The sequence below is a fragment of the Panthera pardus genome, unplaced genomic scaffold (genome assembly GCF_024362965.1).
Source record: "Panthera pardus isolate Hobbes unplaced genomic scaffold, ASM2436296v1 HiC_scaffold_11, whole genome shotgun sequence".
Taxonomy (NCBI): domain Eukaryota; kingdom Metazoa; phylum Chordata; class Mammalia; order Carnivora; family Felidae; genus Panthera; species Panthera pardus.
Genome location: NW_026526666.1, coordinates 2,714,159 through 2,729,498, shown reverse-complemented (window position 1 = coordinate 2,729,498; position 15,340 = coordinate 2,714,159). Strand labels below are relative to the sequence as shown.

Below are 15,340 nucleotides of genomic sequence, written 5' to 3'. Positions count from 1 at the left end.
ACGGAGAACACTGGAGGGGATTGATGCAGCCGGCAGGGAGGAGGGTGGCAGGTGTTGGGGAAGGGAGGGAGGGTGTTCTTTCATCGATCTCAGACTCAGCAGGGACAATACCCAAGGGTCTGCTGGACCTTCCAGGTCTTCCATCCAAGATGCTCTGGGGCACATTCTATGATCCCCAGGGTTTACAGAGCTAAGTAGGACACCCCAGAGGAGCAGAGCAGGCAACTAACTGGTTGTGAGGAGGGTGGGTCAGTTGGAGGTCGTTTTTCATCTTCCAGGTTCCATAAGGAAAGCCCTAAACTTATTTGAGCTTCTACAGGAGTTCAGGCCCATTCCAGAACACTCAGAGTGTTCCTAACTTGAGAGGAATCCCTAAAGTGGATGACTGGTTTGAGGTAAAACGGGAACAGTTGGGCCCATTCTAGGTCTTTCCTGGCTGATGTGAGAAACAGAGGCAAAAGAAGAAAATTTCCTTATAACTTACAGTCCATTGGCAAGTCCTTGAGACAGGCAGAGTGACCTTCCTCTAGGAATTCAACTGCCTCTATGTTAATACTTTGCTAAGGGCAAAAGGCAATCTTGGCCTAACATTATCCCACCCTCCAGGATCCTGCAGGTCTACCTTAACATATAAAAATTCCTTCAGAAACTCCCTGTATCTCTACCCCCGCCCCACCCCCCACCCAGATATATGTTAGCAATCATCCTCAAAGCATATGGCCCCCTGATCTACATCTGAAGGGGCTCATGACTAAGATTTTATTGAAAGTAATAAATGGCCTTTTCCTAACCATAGGTCCTGGAATCCTTGCTTCCAAAATTCCTTAAGACTTATGCTATCCCTAGCCCTCTCCCAACTTGAGAGTGTATAATCAGTCACTCCTCACAACCCCAAGCACGGCTTTTTATGCACATGAGTCCTGTCCCTGTGCTTTAATAAAACTATCTTTTGGCACTGAAGATATCTCAAGAATTCTTTCTTGACCTTTTGCTCTGAACCCCAACACTTCCACATCACTTGCTACCACACTGGGGAGAAACCCTAGAGCCTTCTGGATTTAGAAATCTCCCCAACCTTCATCCCAGAAGTCCAAGGTAGCCAGACCTGCCCGAAAACCAGATGGAATGGAGTCACAGCTGGCAATTGGCTGGAAGGTGTTCAATAGTCCTGAATGCCACCAGGCCAGTTAGACACAGACCCCACAATAGTGGAAGACTTCCACAATAGTGGAAGCAAGGAAACCAGTTAGGAATTTAGGTGGGAGATAATGGCAGTTTGGATTTACAGGGAGCACTGGAGGTGTTGAGAAGTGGTCACATTTGGAATATATTTTGTAGGAAGTGTCCTCCCCCCCCCCCAGCTTTATGATTGATTAAATGTGGGGAATGTGGGGAAAAAGAGGAGTCAGAAAAACTAGATTTGGGCCTGAGCAATAAACTGATTCCATTAACTGGGAAACAGCAAGTTGGTGTAATAGAGGAGAGAGGAGTAGCAAGAAGCAAAAGTTTTGTATTGGACATATTAATATTCCTGTTTGACATTTAAGTGTAACTTGAAAAAGCAATGGAATATGAATGGTGCTCAGAGAACAATCCTGGGATAGAGCTAAAAATTTGAGAATCATCATATATATGTTGTATTTAGAGTCATGGGATTAGAAAAGACAATGTAAGCAGAAAGTACAGATAGAAAAGAGCCTAAGGCTGAACCCTGGGATGTACCAAATCTTAAACGTGTAGAAGGCTTGGCAGCAGAGGATATTGACAAGGAATAGCTAATGAGATAAGAGGAAAACAGAGAAGAAAGTGTCTTAAGAAAGAAAGAGTGTTAAACTATGTCAAATTCTCCTAAGACTATTACCAGATTTGGAGTGGGATTGCAATAAATATGTAGATTTGGGGAGTGAGGGTGAGGGAGAGATACTGACATCATTACAATACTGACTTTACCAGGGTGCCTGGGTGGCTCAGCTGGTTAAGCTTCTGACTTGGTTTTGGCTCAGGTCATGATCTCACAGTTCTTGAGTTCAAGCCCCAAGTCGGGCTCTGTGCTGACAGCTTGGAGCCTGGAGCCTGCTTCGGATTCTGTGTCTCCCTCTCTCTCTGACCCTCCCCCAATCAGAGAGAGAATCTCTCTCTCTCTCTCTCTCTCTCTCTCTCTCTCTCTCTGTCAAAAATAAATAAACATTAAAAAAATCAAAAAAAAAAAAAAAAAAAAAGAAGAAGAATAAACTGTGGACAGGGAGCATGTGTTAAAGGGAGAGTTTCCCAAACCTAAGTGAGTTAATGGAGACAGAAAATCTCTAAGGAAGACCAATCGGTCTATACATTCCAGAGAAATAAGCTCCCCAAATGTGGTTCTGAGAATATCCTTTTGAGGAAGCTGTGGCATAATCTCCAGTGAAACAGCTCTGGGGTCTGGCTGTGACTGAAGACCATTTCTTCTGAAAGGGCAAGAAATGGCCTTATTGGCAATGGGTTTATAGGTTCCGTATTTATTTTAGAAAATAATCGTTTCCTAACTTGAATTCAATCACATCTTGACATTTCACAGGCTTTGGGCCTGATAAACTAGAATTCAAATCTTAACCCTGCAAGGTTAGCTCCTTGAACTGCAATTTCTTATCCCAATTACGTTTCATTCCACTGTGAAATCTATATTGTGGCCTCATAGTATCTAACTTTTATGGGTTAACTTTATTTACCAAATACTCTTTTTTTTTAATTTGCTTTGTACAGGTTATTTCACTTAATCTTAATAGTATCTGTTTCCGTCACTGCCTCATAATATTAGCAGCTGGCTTTTCATTTTTTTCCATTATCTTGATCAATTTGCATAAATATTGTCTCTTCCCTCAGGGTCTGGTAAAACTCTCTGGACCTGGAGTTGTTTTTAAGAGTACATCGTTGCCCCTCTTTTCCGTTTCTCCTACAGCTATTTTTATTCAGTCATTCTACCTTTCTTAGGGCAACTTTGATCACTTGTATTAAAAATCTAATATTTTGTCTGCATCTGCAAATATATGTATCAAAATACACATACCACTTAGAAAATCTTCTGCATCTAATGTTGCTGACATATTGGTGTACTTTTTCTATTTCAATGTTAAATTATCAAAGGGTTAACCCTTTAATTTTCCTTCAAAGAACCAGATTTTGGTTTTATTGATGAATCCTATTTTGGGGAGTGAGGAAGTATGGTTGATTCGATTCATTTCTGCTACTTAATTTTTTTAATGTTTTTTTCTGTTTTTGAGAGAGAGAGAGAGAGAGAGAGAAACAGAGCATGAGTGGGAGAGGGGCAGACTCAGAATCTGAAACAGGCTCCAGGTTCTGAGCTGTCATCACACAGCCTGACATGGGACTCAAACTCAGGAACAACAAAACCACACCAGGCTGAAGTCAGATGCTCAACCAATTGAGCCACCCAGGTGCCCCTGCTCATTTCTGCTTTGAGCCTAACTTATTCCCCTACTCAAGTTTTGTTGTCCCTTTATTAGCTTTTAAGGTAAAATCTTGCTTTGTTATTTCTAATAGTGCTCCTTTTCTTAGAAATGCATTTTAAAGCTCTGAATTTTCCTCTGTCCTCTTCTTATAGGTTTTAATATAGCATGCTCTCTTTGTTATTATAATTGGATGCTAAAAATTATATCATTTTTATTTTTATATCCTCCTTAGCCCATGTGCTTTTCCCAAAAGTATAGATCAAGGAGAATATTTTTAGTTATATCTTTGCAAATGATTAGTGTATGTGTCCCCTATGGTTTCAACTTTTTCAACACTCATTAAGGTTGTGTCTTCTCACATGTGGTCAGTTTTTATTAGTATTTATGTGGCTTCAAAATGTACATTTTCTACTTTGGGTACAAGATGGGGTGGGTGTAAGTATAGCTCTGACTAATTGTGTTAACCATGTTCTTCAAATCCTCTATATCCTCAACAAGTTTTAGCCCACTTGATATGCCAATTCTGGAGACTGCTTTTTCCCACTATAAATGATTTGCATATATTAGTGCAAAGATTTATCTGTTATGCCCCTTTCCCGCCTAAATACACCCCCTGGTCATGATACCATGAAATACATTTATTTTCCTCAGAAAATGAAAAGTTTTCTTACCTTTTTTTCTCTAGGCCAAGAATTGAAATTCAAATGTTACCTTGGTTAACTTTCCTGCTAATCCCACAACTGTGTTCTCTACACATACTTGCTGTTTCTGAAAAAAAGATATTCATTTAGGAACAATTTCTATTTCCCAGCCCCTTGATAGTAATGTGAAGAAAATTATGAACAAGATAATTCAAACACTTAAAAAGATATCAGAGGAGGGGTGCCTGAGTGGCTTAGTCGGTTCAGTGTCCGACTTCAGCTCAGGTCATGATCTCGCGGCCCATGAGTTCTAGCCCCACGTTGGGCTCTGTGCTGACAGCTCGGAGCCTGGAGCCTGCTTCAGATTCTGTGTCTCCCTCTCTGTCTCTCTGCACCTCCTCTGCTCACACTCTGTCTCTGTCTCAAAAATAAATAAACATTAAAAAAAATTAGAATTCCACCAGCTAGAAACTAAGACTTACACAATGCTCAAACATCATTGCCTTCAACAAAACAAAAATGAAGCAGATGTCTTTAGGTATATTCTGTTCTCCTGAATGTTAAAAACCTGGATGTCAAAAAAGCGATATGGATTTCTCCCATAATCACCTTCTGGTAGTTTATGATTACTGCACTTGATCATGTGAAGTAACAGAGATAATTTGCTCCTTATTTTACTTCATTTCACTAATTTGCATTCTCCATTTTTTGCCACAAGATTCCTTCTTCTGGGGGCCTGGGACTGTTCAAGTCCCAAGATAATCTCCAACTCTCTCCATCTCTCTCTCAAAATACTCAACCAATCCCAAGCCACTACCTCTTTACTACCTTGAGACAGTGGGCCAGCATCTAAGTTTGGTCCTCAAAAGTCAAGTACTGGAGAACTGCTTCAGCCCTATTAGTTCCATCCTCTGCTCTCTGTTTCTGGCTTTGGCCATCTAAGCAAAGTTCCTTGGATTGGTTGATAGTGAGATTCTCTCTAGATTCTTGTACCTCATTTTAGTACAATCATCTGAAATAGATCACCTATTACATAATGTGTTGTTGGCCAAAGAAAAGAAACCTTGAGATCTCAGAACTATCATCTGCCTTGTTCACTATTTCTTGGACGGTAGTTAAATAGGACAGTCTTCCGCGGCACCTGGGTAGCTCTGTAGGTTGAGTGTCTGACTCTTGGTTTCAGTTCAGGTCATGATCCCAGGGTCATCGGATCCCAGGAACCCCCGTGGCTGGCTTCTCACTGGGCATGGAGCCTGCTTAAGATTCTCTCTCTCCCTCTGCCCCTCCCCACTCATGCTCTCTCTCTAAAATAAAAATAAGAAAGTCTTCCTTATATTCTTGGGAAAACTTTGGTTCCTGAATAGGTGGCAAAAACAAGAGTTTCATCTTGAAAATACTGAGAGGAAAAATGTGAAATACTTTAAACAAGCAGAAATGATCAACTCCTAAGTCATCAACCTGGTTCCTCAAGCTCATTTTAAAATTTCTAACTTAAACTTTTCCTGGGGCGCCTAGGTGACTCAGTTGGTTGAGCGCCCAGCTTCGGCTCAGGTCATGATCTTGTGGTTCGGGAGTTCAAGCCCCGCATTGGTCTCTGTGCTGACAGCCCGGAGCCTGGAGCCTGCTTCAGATTCTGTGTCTCCCTCTCTCTGCTCCTCATCCCCTCAAAACTAAATAAAAACATTAAAAAAATTTCCCAAATATTTGCAATTCTCCTTTCTGTTATAAGGTGTGTCCTTCTCTGTGCTACCTAATAGTGTACCCTACATCATTTTTATTCACTTGGCTTACTCCTGTGTTAAATTCTCAAAATCCAGAGGTTTCAATTCAGAAATCAGAAATAGCAAGGGAGTATTTAATGAAAGTATTCCATTTTTCCTGAGAGCATTGATGGGAGGTATTGTAAACATCATCTGATTAAAAAAAAAAAAAAAAAGATATTTGCCAGATAATTTAGGTCTTTATAGAGCACTACTAACAGACACTATAAATAAGGTCTTTTGTTTTCTAATGCATGCTTTTTTTCCTATCAGGACACAGCAGACACTTGAAGGTTCTACAGAATCAAAGGCCCAACAAGTAAATTGTTGAATTGCCTTCTTGGGTAATGGTTTTGAACTCCTTAGAAAAAGGAGTCCTTGGGGCTCCTGGGTGGCTCAGTTGGTTAAGTATCCAACTCTTGGTTTTGTAAGGTCATGATCTCACTGCTTGGGATTCTCTCCCTCTCTCTCTCAAAATAAAGAAGTAAACTTAAAAAAAAAAAAAAAAAAAAAGAAAGAAAGAAAGAAAAAGAAGTTCTTATTGCTCCAATGCAAGATCCTTAGGGAAGGGACTCTCAAATCCCTAGGAATCTCTTAAAGCGGTGCTTGTTAGGAAGGGAAATGTGCTTTGGGGGTACAATGGTACTTATGCAGGAAGTGCCTTCCTACCCATACTCACAGTGAGGGAAACACTGATCAAATATTCACCATGTTCCAGCCCCCCTACTAAGTGCATACAATACATAATCTCATTCAGTCTTTATGACAAGCCTAGAAGGTAGGTTCCATTATTTTTCTCATTTCCCAGAGGAAGAAGTTGAGGTTCAGAGGAGGAAAGAAACTCTCCCAAGGTCATATAGTTCTTGGGGGGAGGGGGGGACTGGGACTCACTGCTAATGTTCATCACTACAGGAAGCTGCCTTTTCAGCTAGTATCTTTGACTTTATTATAATCAGTTTGCTGTAAGGGGTCCATGGCTAGAGACAAGAGAGTGGACTGTGACAGGATTCCTGATACAGAGCTCCTAAAACTCTTGTAATTTTCTGGGTAATAAGGGTGTCAAGAACATCTTTTCTTGTATTTGGTCTTTGACCCGGGTTCTTGACACAGAGCTCCTAAATCTCTTGGAATTTCCTAGGTAATGGGGAGTGTCTTTTGTTCTCATGAGATGGTTTTTGGTGGGCTCCTAGGTAGCTTCAGGATGGAGGCTGGTCACCAGAAAGGCTAAAGTTTGATTAGAAGCTTGGAATGTTTAGCCTCCCCCACCCCCCATCCTCGAGGGGAGGAAGGTGTGGAGATTGAGCTGATGATCCCATCGTGTCTACTTGATAAAGCCTCCGTAAAAATCCCTAAACTGTAGGGTTCAGAAACCACATTTCAAGAGAGTGGACACCACAGCTCCACAGGGACAGACACTCTAGCACTCAGGACCCTTCTAGATCTTGCCCTATCTTCATCTGGCTGATCATCTGTATCCTTTCCTAGATCCCTTGCAATAAACTGGTAAATATGTTTCCCCGAGTTCTGAGAGTCATTGCAACAATTTATCAAATGTGATGAGGGGGTGGTGGGAACGCCTGATTTGTAACCAAAACTGACAGAAGTGTGAGTAACCTGGGAACCCACTACTGTGATTGGTGTCTGAAGTGGGGGGCAGCCTTATGGGACTGAGCCCATAATCTGTGGTATCTGTGCTAAATCCAGGTAGAATTGCTTGGTGTGGAAAACCCACACATTTGGGGGCCAGAAGTATTGAGAGTAGAGGAAATGAAAGTTTTCTTCCACCCTCTTACTGCTTCTGAACTAGTATAGGTTAGTATAAATATCCAACAATTCACACTGGGAAGCTTCTAAACTGCTTTGTGGACCATGGTTGTTAACAACCTCCCCTAGACCTTCACTCTGTGTTGTGCTGTTCCCGACTCAGAGAGCAAAAGATTTCAAACTCAGTCATTTTTTGTTACATCCAAGGCTGGGAGCTCTGCCATCCCTTTCAACCCTTCTCTCTCATCAATCCACTCATCCCATAAATATTTACTGAGCACCCACTGTATTCCAGATACAGTTCTAAGTGATGGGGATAGGAAAAGAAAGAAAAAGACCTGCCTTCGTAGGACTTACTCTAGGAAGGTAAGAGGAGAGTCAGACAATGGGTCAGAGCACAGCCTAAATTACTGTAACAAATCTTTAAAAAACAAAAACAAAAACAAAAACAGTGGCTTAAAGAAGATACAAGTTCATCTCTCACATCATAGTCCAGAGCTAGTAGCATAGTTCAGTCATCCTTACCACAAGATTTCTGTTTCAGGGTCCAAGGTGGTTGTCACAGTGCCTGCCATCATCTTTGCAACCAAGCCAGAGGAGAGGGGAAAAAGGTAAGGGCGGCACATACCTATTCCTTCTTAGGGCACAAACTTGAAATAATATAGAACAGGAGTGCCCGTTCACCCCTCATTGGCCCAGAACTTTGTCTTATGGACAAACCTAGATACAAGAGAAGCTGGTAAATTAACCTTTAACTGAGAAGCCATGCACTCAGAAAGCACGGAGTTACAGTAAGCAGGTAAGAATAGTTTTTATGAAGGGAGCACCTGGGTGGCTCAGTTGGTTGAGCATCTGACTTTGGCTCAGGTCATGGCCTTGCAGTCTGTGAGTTTGAGCCACACGTCGGGCTTACTGCTGTCAGTCTGTCAGCACAGAGCCTGTTTTAGATCCTCTGTCCTCCTCTCTCTTACCCCCCTCCCCTGCTTGTGCTCTCCCAAAATATAAATATTTTAAAAAGCAAAGAACAGTTTTTATGAGTAGTAGACTCTGATTCAGTAATAAACAAACACATTATTCAGATGACACATGGAGGAAAATTAAGCAAGGTAGGGGAATAAAGAGTATTATGAAGTCGGAGGAGGAGGTGGGCTTATCTTACATAAGCTGGTCAAGGAAGTCCTCACTGGTAAGACGGTAAGGGACCCTTTGAGAAGAAACCTAAAAGACATGAGGAAGCCAGTCGCCTAAGTATCTGGGGGGGACAGGCTTCCCAGAAGAGGAAATGGCAAGTGAAGGGCCCGGGGATAGGCGGCCTGGGTGTATTCAAGTAAGAACAGAGAGACCAGGGAGTGCAGTGGAGCAGACAAAAGGGAGAGCAGGAAGACGTGGTAGGTGGGCCATCATAAGGATTCCACCTTCACTCCGAAGCCATGGTTGGTGCAGGGGGTGGTGGGGAGGGTGGTAGGGGGTGGCGTTCAGATGGGGAGGAGAGCATGGGAGTAACAGGATCTGACTCACGTTTCAAGAAGTTTACTCCGGCTGTTTTGTGGAAAACAGAGAGGGTAGATGGCAAAAGCAAGGAGACTAGGCAGAAGGCCGTTGCAACCACCCTGGGCACCTGGGGAGGTGGTGGTGGCTTAGGGCACAGGGCAGTGGCACAAGTGTCAAGGTGTGGTTGGAGACTTGACACATTTTGAGTTAACGATATTTTCTGATAAATCATGGGTGATTGAGAAAAGGTTTGTTATTCACTCACCCTATTATCATCACCCCCGGAAAGAGAAAATTAATTTCACAGGGAACAAGAAAGTCAAATTTCTCTCAAGCCACACTGTGGTGAACAAAGCTTCAGCAGGTTTGAAGGGTTAGGAGCCAAGAACAATGTGACTTGAAAGGTTTTGTAAGCAGGAGGAGAAGCCAGAACTTTTCAATATAAGGACATAAAATAGTCTGTGAAAATAAAAAAAAAATTTTTAAGAGATACATTAAAGGTGAAAGGAAAATGTTACAACCTGGATGAGGGGTGCACAATTAATGACCTCTAGTCACAGAATATAGAATGATGGAGAATTTCATCTACCAAAATCAGACGATTAATTGAAAGCGGTTGCAGTGAAAATTGAATAAAGCTAAAACTTAAAAAAAAAAAAAAATCCCAGAGGATACTTAATATATTGGTTGCAAACAATATTCCAGCTGAACCTCATGTACTTGGGAAGGAAGGCACCTATAGAGCCCCATCACCTACACAGGTGATGGAAATGATCCTCATGGAGCTTTCCTGAGCCCTCCAGCCAGATGCAACCTGTCATTCCCCTTAATTGAGAACATTTCCTTCTTCCCCCTCTTTTGGGAAAAACACATTTTGCCTTGAATTATAATTATCTGTATACTAGTGTAATTCCCTCTAGCAGATGTATTTACATCTTGTTACCCATCTCACTGCTTTGCTGATATGTTCGATATGGAGATTTGATCACACACAAAAAGAAAACACGACCCTGCTTTTACTTTTCAGAAGTGTGTTGATGTTGACAGTACGGGCTCTAGGATATTTTACCAAGTTCTCTATTTTTGCCAAATCACATAGTGGCTCAACAATAGTTATGAAATGTGGAAACAATCTTCAATAATATCTAGTAATTCCCTAGTCTTGTTCCTTCCTTGCTAAAGATTGACATTCTTTGGAGATGTCTGGCTGGCTCAGAAGAGCATGAGACTCTTGATCTCGTGAGTTTGAGCCCCACGTGGGGTGTAAAGGTTAAAAAAAAAAAAGATTGACATCCTTTGATAATTCCCACTTTATACCCCCAAAGAGATCTTAATTCCCATCTGTTGCCCTGTGCTTAAATTATAGTCATCCAAATTTAAATATGTTGACTCTTAAATCACTTTTAGTAAATGCATCATTTTAAAATGAATATTTGTCTAAAAATGATGGCAAGATTAAATTGTCATCTTTTAAGTTTATATAGATACCACAATCCATTCACCAATCCTTAAAATGATGACTAACCAATTTTTTTTTTATTATTTTTTTAACATTTATTTTTGAGAGAGAGCCAGAGTGGAGCTGGGGCAGAGAAAGAGGGAGACACAGAATCTGAAGCAGGCTCCAGGCTCTGAGCTGTCAGCACAGAGCCTGACGCGGGCTCGAACTCATGAACCGTGAGATCATGACCTGAGCTGAAGTCAGACACTGAACCTGAGCCATCCAGATGCCCCATAATAAGCCAAGCTTAATGACATTTGACCTGACCCAGACCGAGACTATTTCTACATTTGCAATGCTCACTGGATCGGATATATAAAGCTCCTTATCTTTAAAAAAAAAAAAAATTTTTTTTTACATTTATTCATTTTTGAGAAACAGAGTGAGACAACGCATGAGCGGGGGAGGGGCAGAGAGAAGGAGACAGAATCCGAAGCAGGCTCCAGTTCTCTGAGCAAGCGGTCAGCACAGAGCCTGATGTGGGGCTCAAACCCACAAACTGTGAGATCACGACCTGAGCCGAAGTAGGACGCTCAACCGACTGAGCCACCCAGGCACCCCAAAGCTCCTTATCTTAAGACCACAAACTTTTTTCATCTTCTGGAACGCATCTCCCTCCTCACCCTTGTTTACAAGACTGGAAACGCAACATCTAAACTAGGCTGAAAAAGCTCCAGTCTAATCCTGTCCTTTTGGCTACATAGATACATTGGATGAAGGGGAGCTATCAAGCGCAGTACTCGATCTGCCCCTCTTAGGAGTTTTTAATCTCCAATTGTTGTTTTAACTGGGTCAGTAATTATTATAAAAGTGTTTCAGGTTATAGGAGCAAGAAACATTAGGAAAAAGTAGAAGAAAAAACCTTACTGGAGTACATGAACTTACCACCTTCAGGTCCATTTTCTGGTGTTCTGTGGTCTGAGCAATCAGTCAACAAATGTTCATCAAGATGCTATTTTATAATGGGCACTGGAACAGCTTTTGTCAGAGATCCCAAGAAGGATTTTTTAAAGAAAGTAGACCCTGTCTTCTAATAGAAGACAAACACAAGAAAATGTAAAAACAACGAAAAAGAAAGTAAGGAACAGGGCTCCACAGTTCACAAAGTTACAGTTAATTGCAAATTCATTGTGCAAGGAACAAAGCCTTAAGCACTGAAAGGAGAAAGATTTCCTGTGAGCTATAATGGGATGGAAAAGCTTCAAGGAGTGAGATTTGAGGAAGATTTTAAAGAACTGTGGAAAACCTGGGTGGTTCAGTTAGTTAAGCGTCTGACTTCAGCTCAGGCCATGATCTTGCGTTCCGTGGGTTCGAGCCCCACGTCGGGTTCTGTGCTGACAGCTCAGAGCCTGGAACCTGCTTCCGATTCTGTGTCTCGCTGTGTATGAGCGGGGACTCACACACACACTCTCTCAAAAATATTTTTAAAAATTAAAAAGTTTAAAGAACTGCCAGGTTGACAGGCTTTGAGTAGTCGAGAGGGCGGGCAACAGAGTAACACAGTTTAGAAGGACCACATAACAAAAGCACAAAGAGGACCTTAAGAGGCGCTATAGGACAGTGCGTACAGCATTTGGGCTATGCTAGAAAGCTGAGGAAAATGAACAGCTGAAGAAGGGAAGTTTGGGCCAGATGGCAGAAAGCCTTTAGTTTCAGGATAAGGAGTTGGGGCTTAATCCTTTAGTCCTGAGTGACTCATGATAGCTTCTGATCAGGTGAGCCAACTGATAATGCTTTAACAACTTCAAAAGACCATGAAAAACATGGTCGCTAGTCCTCTGGGACTTCAGGATCCTAGGGGAGGAGATCAGATAGGGTCTCTGATGGTTTGAGTAGAAGGCACACCACCCTGGCCTTTTCATTTAACTTTTCCTACCATAAAATGTGCTGCATAATGATTTCCTTTCTTTCACTGGGAAATTATAATTTTCAGTGAGTCATTCCTCTCGCCAGGGAAAATGACTCAGAAAATCTTCATTTCCCAGTGAAAGAAAGAAATCCTATATAGCCCATTTTATGTAACTTTAATTGGATGTAAATTTGAACTCTTACATTATAAAATTCATTTTAAGTGCAAACTTGTCAATTCCTTAAAGTTTATCAATAATGGCCTAATTTCAAATCTTGACAAATGAATCTGAAACTAAGATTTTTTCCCTTTAACTTAGGGGTAGGTTTTACTGGGCAAACATTCACCAACCTGGCAAGATTGGCCAGGTTATGCAAGTTTTGAACTAAGGAATCTTTAGAAAGCCATTTTATATGCTAACTGTGGCCATTTGCACATCGTCCTTTTTTTTTTTTTTTAAATAAATGCACCTGAGAACACCAAAAACCACTTCCCCGAGTCCCCACCTCCAATCTCTCAGGAAATTCAAGGAGAGGCACCTGGGAGGGCTTAGCAGCAAAGTGGCTTTTATAGCTAGGAAATTGTTACAGACGACAAGGTCCTTGCCCTGGAGAAGATAGTTTTCCTGTGGGAGTGTAAGCAACCACAGCAAATCTGTGTTCTTCTCAGCTTTCACCAGGACAAGAACATGCGCTAGGTGGTGGGGCTGAGGGAAGGTTTGACCCAAATGAGAATTAAATCCTGATGGAAGGGAAGTCTGGGCGCTTGGTCTACCAAATACCACAGGAGGACTGAGGTTACAGGCCAGGCGAAGTCTTGGCTGTAGGCACAGTCCTGTACATTAGGTTAGGTTTCCCGGCATCCCTGGCCCTTACCCACTAATGCGTTAGCATTCCTCCCAAGAGAGGATTTGTCTGTAGGTATTACAAAATATCCGATATCCCACGGGATGGGGGCAAAAATCTGTACCTGATTGAGGTATGGGGCTAGAAGGAAACGAGGGGAGGATTGCTAGATCAGAACCACAAAGGGCAACAGACTAAAGCAGACTTTATTAGAAACCATTTGTGACAAACGCCTAGAAGCGTTTGTTAGATTGGAACATTAAGAAACAGTGGGGAACAGAGAACTATCTGTATACTAAGGAAAACAAACGTCAGCTGGCCTAAGTTTCGTGTTGACATACAGCGTTAATAAAGTAGAACAGCACCCCACCGCCAGAAATCAAAAAACCCAGAACTGCATCAACTTTGCTTACTGTTACCTGTACCTCAGTTTCCTCTAGAAGTAGATAGAGACCATTTTGAGGACGAGTTGTTACCAGAAGAGTCGTGCCACTAGGGGGACACCACCACACCATAGGAGATTCCAGGTCTTAACCAGGGCAAGCTTAATCAGTCGTAACCTAACCCCATGCCCAAATATTTGAGACCACAAGCCCACCCAACCTAAAAGCCACCCAAGCGTTTCACAAGTGTGGACAGCCGCTTCCTGTGACAAGTTAAGTGGCTCTGAAAAGAGCCGTTGGGGTAAAAGTAGCTGTTCTATTGCGTCCTTTGCACGCCCTTACTTCGAGCTGGTGTATTTGGTGACAGCCTTGGTGCCCTCGGACACGGCGTGCTTGGCCAGCTCGCCGGGCAGCAGCAGACGCACCGCCGTCTGGATCTCCCGGGACGTGATGGTCGAGCGCTTGTTGTAATGCGCCAGGCGAGAGGCTTCACCGGCGATGCGCTCGAAGATGTCGTTGACGAACGAGTTCATGATGCCCATGGCCTTGGACGAGATGCCGGTGTCCGGGTGAACCTGTTTCAACACCTTATACACATAGACGGAATAGCTCTCCTTACGGCTACGCTTGCGCTTCTTGCCATCCTTCTTCTGCACTTTCGTAACAGCTTTCTTAGAGCCCTTCTTGGGAGCGGGAGCCGACTTCGCTGGATCAGGCATTTTTGCTCGAGGAAACGCCACACAGCCGAAACGATCCGGACTACATTCAAGCGGCTTCGTTACGCGCTACTTATAGAGCCCGTATGCAAATGAAGGCTCGCATAGGACTGCATTTTTATTGGTTAATTTCCAACAAGGTCGTCATACAGGGGTGGAGTCTATGCAAATAATAGCTTCTGCTAGCGCTTCCTTAATGGCTATCAGAGCAAACGTCTTCTTAGCCAATTGAAATGTTCCGTTTCAGACCAACCAATAAGTTACGTAAAACTATAGTTCACCTGTTTGGGGTGTTTGGGGATGGTTATTACTTTTCAGTTGTACTTGCATACGGTAAAGATCTGAAGCGCCCATTTCTATTTTTGCATCACTTCCTACACTTTGTGGAAGTTTGTTTTGCCTTTGGGTTTCGGAGCAGTAACAAACATCTCAAAAAAAAAAAAAAAAAAACCAACCCATCAGCATTTCCCTCAAATTCCTATTCGTGTTTGCGCTGCCTGTCTTATGCAATAGGGTATTAGATATTAGATCCATACAACTCTTAAGACACATAAACCAGGAAAAAGGCTCCCATTTGCAAACCAGGACTTACATCCAGCTTAGTCTTAACTGTAAAATCTAGTTGAAAACCCAAATCCCCAACCCGGCAGTTATCACAAACCCACACGACCGCCTTCCCGCTTCGTTTCTATATCCAGATTCGTGCTAACGCTTTGTACGAGTAGCGTGTTAACGTTACAAACGACTAGTAGAGCAAAGTCCACCCCCTTGCAAGTTTTTCTTCAAACTAGTAAGGCTGACGCTGTAGACTGTAACTCAACATATGTAAAAGCTTAGGCAAAAGCGATCTAAGCCCAGCTTCAGCTGTTCCCGCTAGTGCCTGTCAGCCGACCAAAGTTCAGACATTGTGATCTTCCTACCCACCACGTGCGAGTTTCCCCTCG

At 42.5% G+C, this 15,340-nt stretch overlaps 1 protein-coding gene across 1 annotated transcript; it reads right to left on the bottom strand.

The window, feature by feature from the left end:
- Positions 1 to 13,485: 13,485 nt before the first annotated feature.
- Positions 13,486 to 14,811, bottom strand: LOC109257084 (histone H2B type 2-F). The gene has a single exon (XM_019433014.2). It carries the CDS (start codon positions 14,397 to 14,399, stop codon positions 14,019 to 14,021), a length of 381 nt encoding a protein of 126 aa, XP_019288559.1. The 5' UTR covers positions 14,400 to 14,811; the 3' UTR covers positions 13,486 to 14,018.
- Positions 14,812 to 15,340: the final 529 nt, after the last annotated feature.

Excerpts from the sequence above, each read along its gene's own strand:
- LOC109257084 (XM_019433014.2), bottom strand. The coding sequence starts at position 14,399 with ATGCCTGATCCAGCGAAGTCGGCTCCCGCTCCCAAGAAGGGCTCTAAG.